Genomic DNA, 6,280 nt, shown 5'->3' on the forward strand with positions numbered 1-6,280 from the left:
GGAGAGAAATTGCCGCCACGTGCGCTCAAACAACTCCTTTATTATGAAAACTTTTCCTGGATTGGTCGAGATACGAAACACTGTATTTATAGACGTTATCTAATTGGCTGTCCCCTCCGAGTCGATAGGATAACACAGCGCGCAGCCTCCAGACAAGGGATTCTTGGGCGTCTCGTACTATGAGAAAGTAGTGCGTCTGAAAAATACATATTTCGAAGGAATCTTTCCATAAAAATCAATTAAGATCTATGAAAATTCACACATAGTCAATTTTAAATTTCATTTGTCAAATATTTTCAAGCTATGTTTTAAAATTTGGGTGGAAATATTTGTTGTTGGAGCGGAGGGATACCAAACCTCTAGGTTACGCGTCAAAATATTGGCTTGGGAAGACCGCGCCAAAGCACAGACAGCGGCCACTCTCCGGGATAATAACACACCGCAGTGGCCCCTTTAAACTCACTGTACACTTTGTACTCTCATGCTACACGTCTCCGTACGGACTTTCTCTTGATTTACAAGGCGGCTTGTTTTTGTTGGGAATACTTGACGTCGAGACACAGGAGTCGGAATTGATGCCGGTTTTCGGGAAATAGTGTGCGACTTAACGGTCGTGACACGACTTTCTCGTCGGGCACCGTGTGCGGCGGAGTTGGCGCACAGCGTGGACTGGATTGCCCACACGGTCCGCAGCACCGTTTCTGAGCCTACTACTGTTCTTGCTTCTGGTGACTTTTTAGAACAAGCCGAACAGGACTCGTCTACGCCGGCATCTTTCAGCTCGAATATGCTGCTGTCAAAGTTTGGTTCATTTTCGCACATTTGCACTCCCTCGAGTATGGACCACCTACCAGTGAAGATCCAGCTCCCGCCCGGTATGTCGCCGCTTCGCTTTCCATGTTGGATTTCTCCTCCCAAGACATAATTATTTAAGCGAATCTGCTTCACTTTCAACTGACCAATTGGTGGAAATTATTCTCATTTCCCCCTTTTTACTTGCAGTCAAAGTGGAGAAGGAGCCTTTCGAGAAGGTTTACCAAGTGGGCTCGGTGCTCGGCAGCGGAGGGTTCGGGACGGTGTACGCCGGCAGCCGGATTTCTGACGGCGCACCGGTGAGGATTTCACGAGGGGTTTTTAGTGCAGATAACGTGGGTTTGAATGTGCACTTTTTAATGTGTGCTCTTTCGTGTTTTCCCAGGTTGCTGTGAAACATGTCGCGAAGGAGCGAGTAACAGAGTGGGGCACAATTGTAAGTGTGTGGTTTGTTTTGGTTCCCCCACCCCCTCGTGTTGCAGCTGGGTGCGGGTGTTAATATTATTATCTGTCTTGTACTATTGTTATTAAACGACGCCATCTTTTTTTTTTTCTTTTTTTCTTTTCTTATTACAGAACGGAGCTATGGTGCCGCTGGAAATCCTGCTGCTGAAGAAGGTCAGCTCGTCTTTTCGGGGAGTTATAAAGCTGCTGGACTATTATGAGCGTGTCGACGGCTGGCTCATCGTTATGGAGAGGCCGGAGCTCGTGAAGGACCTGTTCGACTTCATCACCGAGAAGGGAGCCCTGGACGAAGACACGGCGCGGGGCTTTTTCTGCCAGGTTCTGGAGGCGGTCAGGCACTGCTACAGCTGCGGAGTAGTACACAGAGACATCAAAGATGAAAACCTGCTGGTGGACCTACGCACCGGGGAGCTCAAGCTTATTGATTTTGGCTCAGGGGCGATTCTCAAGGACACTGTCTACACTGATTTCGACGGTAAGCGACGCTTGTTACTATTACGGGATGTCACGGTGCTTATCCGTGGTGGGATTTCATGAATGTAATTATTTTTATGCATCCGTGTGGGCCGAGGTGTGTTTGTGCCCTTGATGCTCCGGCTGTGCTATATTCAGACGCGGAGGCGATAACGAGGCTGTGACGCAGTGATCCGTTTTTGGTCGAGGGTTTTCCTCACCAACATCTCGCGCGCATTAATATTAGAAATGCGAACCGGATGATCATGATGATGCTGCTGCTGCTGCTTCTGCTCCAGACAAATCTCAGTGAATATTTACGGAGGTGACTCATCGATTTTTTTTTTTTTCCCATGTTTTTTTTTTTTTTATCGGTGACGCATTAATCTCTAGTGAGCCGGATTGTACTTTAATGTTTCCGGTCAGGATGTTGTCATGGTAGCCTGAGTCACGGTGTGTGCAGTGGTGGTGTGGATCTAAAGTCAGTGCCACCTAACATCTGTTTGTTGTGAAACTAGAGTCGAGGCTTCACGTGATGGGCTCACGTTGCTTTAGTTTTTTCCAAGCGCGCCACAAGGGGGTGGCAGGAGGGGATTGGCCACCCCTAGGAATTTGCATAATGTGTTTTTTAAACGAATTTAAGAGATTGAGGAGAGATTACACTTCAAAAAGCTGCAGTTTATACACGCCACAGCATGTCAGTTTTTATTCCACACACCCAAAATCCTGTCATTACTAGCGCTGCTGCCTTTTTTGGGGTGTGTGTGTGTATGCAGTCCACTGTGATTCTGTTTTGTGGTTTTTGTGAGCCAACCCTTTGCTTACGCTACTCCTCATCAAATCCCCAGGTACAAGAGTCTACAGCCCGCCAGAGTGGATCCGCTTCCACAGATACCACGGCAGGTCGGCAACGGTGTGGTCGCTAGGCGTGCTGCTCTACGACATGGTGTGCGGAGACATCCCCTTCGAGCAAGACGATGAGATCCTCAAGGGGAGGCTTTACTTCAGGAGAAGGATCTCAGCTGGTGAGTGTATACAAGTGCATAGCTGGACTCTGTTGCCCTCTAGCATTATTTAGTGGTATAGCAGTCTACTACATAATATAGGTCCATCCATACAAAAGTTAATAATGACACTCTAGGACAACCCTCTTTCTTCAACAAGAGAACTACTTTTTTTTTTTTTTTTTTAGAAGTTCCTCCATACATTTCAATAATGCAACATCTACTTTGAAGAATTTATAATAAGTCTAAAATTCGTTCCAGATAAGACCAGTCTAATTAGACCCACTTAAGTCCAATGTATAAGTAAAGCCTTTATTCCATTGGGAACTTATTGAATGCAGTTCAGACGCATGTAAAACTGAAATAAACCTTAAGTGGGGAAATAGGAATTGTCTTACAGTTCTCCCCATAACATGGACATACCAGTAAGCAAGAAAAAATTATTTCTGTTGCCTCTCACTGACACAGTGGCGCCCTAGGTGGAGAGCCACATGATAAATTGCTAGTAACCTTTCCATAAGCTTATGTTTAACTCAGTTGATGTTTCCTCTCACAGAGTGCCAGCAGCTGATCAAATGGTGTTTGGCCCTGCGGCCCTCTGACCGGCCCACTCTGGAGCAGATCTGCGACCACCCCTGGATGAGGAACACGGCGGAGTCGCCCAAGTCACCAGAGGAGCCCGCGGCTGGAGAAATCCGCCTCAGAACCATCGACACGGACTCTTCGTCAAGCACAAGCTCGAGCAAGGAAAGCCTCTGAGCGCGGCTCCGATGGGACTCTGTGGACTTTGTGAAGAAATAAAGTGTGAAGGGGTGTGAGGGGGAGGGGGGGTGAAAAGAGGGGACAGACACGGACTTCTGCCTACCCTGAACTGTCAGTGGCCATGTGGTTTACTCATCTGGCCCAGAGAGAAAACAGGAAATAAAAATACTTTTTTTTTTTTTTTTCCTCTTTTGTAGGGAATTTTTTATTTATTTTTGTTGGTTACACTTTATCTTATTCGTCCCCATCCTCCCCCCCTTTTTTATTTTCCAATTCAGTTCATTATACTTGTTTCCAAATGGGGAACATTTTGCTGTTTGGGTGGTCTTACCAGCACTATTTATTTCCCCTCCCTTTCTTTATATTACTAGGCAGATATATATATATATATATATATATATATATATATATGTACATATATAGAGCTGGCAAGGCCCTCCTATTCAGACTGCTCTCATAGAGCTTGGAGAAGAGTTTTTATTTAAATGTTTTAATTTTGATTTTGGAGTGCCTTTTTTTTGGAAAGCTGCTTTTCTTGGGGGGACTATTTTTTTTTTTGTCAACAACCAACAGTGGGGGTGTGGGTTGTGGCCTGTGGCGTGGTGGTTAGATTGTCTGTGCTGTGATGGAAGAGGCTTCAAGAAGTAGATTTTTTTTTCTTTTAATTATAATTATTTTATGTGACGTTTTTGTTTCCTCCCCCCTCTTCTCTTCATCACTGTAAGCCAACGCCTCCCGATCCTAGAGGGGGAGGTGGAGTTTAAGTGGAGAGAAGATTGGGTGGGCAGGTCCTGAGGGGTTGGAGAAGTGGGGCGGGGGGCTGTTTCTTACAACAAAATACTTGAAAGCACCTCTTGTCGATCTCTGTAAACGCTGCTTATTCACGCTATAGCCTGAACAGGTGTTTAGTAAACCGAATCCTGTCTTTTCTGAATGTCTACAAAATGTCAACATACACCTTCCTTCTCTCCCCCCCTGACCCCCCGCGCTCCACCTTTTCCCTCCCCCATGCCTGTTGCAGGGCGAAGATGGGGAGGGGCAGTGGTACTTCTTTTTGCCTCCCACCATCTCACTGCTTGACACCACGTGCCCACCTTCCTCCCTCCCCCCTGGCATCCCTAAGGGTTTGGGGGTTTAGATGCACAATCAATGCAATATTCATGGGTTCAATTGTTTTTTGTTTTTTTTTTTTCCTACAAATATTGTACAGCGTGTTTTTATTTTATTTTCCCTTCCTTCCTTCTTTTTTTTTTTTTTTTTTTTTTGTGTGCGTGTACATTTTTTTTCTCTCCATTTGCATTTAATTTATTCATAAACATGTAGACATTCCACACTCTGTGGCTATTTATTTATTTATTGTCTATGCTTAAAAACCCTTCCTGGCCCTCCACAAACACACAAAAATTTGCATAACCCACTTGGCCTTTGGTTTGCATTCCTATAACCTATTTTTACATTTCAACTTTTTTTTTTTTTTTTTTCTGAGATGTTGAGGATGCACTGAAGCAGTTGTCAATGTAAAGCAGAATAAAAAGACGTTTACTTAAATTTAAGCAGAGCATTTGAATGTTATTTAATTTACTTTAAAGGAATAAAAGTCTGTTGGTAATGTTAAATGACTACGTATCAGAGTAATAAATCTGGTTTGTGTACTGTCCTGGTTAATTTAAGTTCTATGGCAAACTAAACAATAGGCAGAGCAGTTTTTTTTTTAATAGTTTTGTCACATAGCCTATAAATGAGACATTTCACTTTAGCTGTGTGACCTGTGTGAAGGATGGATATTGCTATTTTTTGATACAGAAGTTTCAATTAAACACCCATTTTTATGTACAGAAATCAGTCTGGTGTCTTGCTGTTTTCTTACCAAAACAAAAATGTGTTTTGTCTCTTGTTTCTTTCATACATGACTATTAGATTCTGTTTAACATACATTGCTGATTATATTTATTAGCAACCACTAAAATAGCATTAAAATAAAATTATATTCTCGTACAGCTAAATAATCTCACACTGAAAAGTAGATTTGTATATATAGTTACACTTTATCAGTGTCTAGACATTTTTATTTGATAATTTATTGGAGAGTTTTTCTGTAGTATAAATATGAACTGACAGGGCAATTTCTCTTAGCTGCTCTACCAAAAATGTAAGACAAGTGAACAAATCATTATCTACAGACTAGACAAACACATAAGATAAATAGATGTGTAAAAATGACTGGAAACTTATCAGGAAGAGTGTGATTTGGAATATGTGACTTAAGATTTGGCATAAACAAAGAAAAATATGCTGGAAAATGTCCTCATTTTCACTATTGGGTATTATGCTGTGGGCCTGTTTTCCTTCCAAATGACATAGAAACCACACTGGATGGCATTCTTAAGTTCCAATTAAAATGACCATGAGTCAACTCTCATAGCATGTAAATTATATTCTTACCACTGATTTTTAAAATCCAAAAAAGCATGGAGATAAAATAAAAACAAGCAGGTATAAAAATGGATGGACGTCTCAGATGGAGAGATGAATGGGTTAATGGATCTAGATGTGGATGAGAGAGTATCTAAGCAATAGTTTTTCTATTTAATGCCTTCTGCATTTCTGCCTGCTGCCCACAAAGACAGCACAAGTCATAATAAGCCGGACTCTATGAGTAAGAGGCCGATGAGTAGGATTTCCAGGAAGAAGGAGTGAAAGTGAAATGTTTATTGTTTTTTTTCTTTTTCTTGGGACTTACTGGCCTCTGGTAAATTCAGCGACGTCATGTTACACCTTCATCT

The 6,280-nt window shown here is 42.6% G+C and overlaps 1 protein-coding gene across 1 annotated transcript; it reads left to right on the plus strand.

Annotated features, from left to right (window-relative positions):
* Window positions 1-309: 309 nt before the first annotated feature.
* Window positions 310-5,336, plus strand: pim3 (Pim-3 proto-oncogene, serine/threonine kinase). The gene is made up of 6 exons (XM_008401139.3): window positions 310-875; window positions 1,003-1,112; window positions 1,199-1,249; window positions 1,390-1,753; window positions 2,580-2,756; window positions 3,292-5,336. The coding sequence occupies exons 1-6, from the start codon at window positions 788-790 to the stop codon at window positions 3,492-3,494; spliced, it is 993 nt and encodes a 330-aa protein (XP_008399361.1). The 5' UTR covers window positions 310-787; the 3' UTR covers window positions 3,495-5,336.
* The last annotated feature ends 944 nt before the right edge of the window (window positions 5,337-6,280 follow it).

The sequence above is a fragment of the Poecilia reticulata genome, chromosome 23, assembly GCF_904066995.2.
Source record: "Poecilia reticulata chromosome 23, P_reticulata-male-v2, whole genome shotgun sequence".
NCBI classification, from domain to species: Eukaryota; Metazoa; Chordata; class Actinopteri; order Cyprinodontiformes; family Poeciliidae; genus Poecilia; species Poecilia reticulata.

Excerpts from the sequence above, each read along its gene's own strand:
- pim3 (XM_008401139.3), top strand. The coding sequence starts at position 788 with ATGCTGCTGTCAAAGTTTGGTTCATTTTCGCACATTTGCACTCCCTCG. Across the intron at positions 876-1,002 it reads GAAGATCCAGCTCCCGCCCG|TCAAAGTGGAGAAGGAGCCT; the intron begins GTATGTCGCCGC and ends TTTTACTTGCAG. Across the intron at positions 1,113-1,198 it reads GGATTTCTGACGGCGCACCG|GTTGCTGTGAAACATGTCGC; the intron begins GTGAGGATTTCA and ends GTGTTTTCCCAG.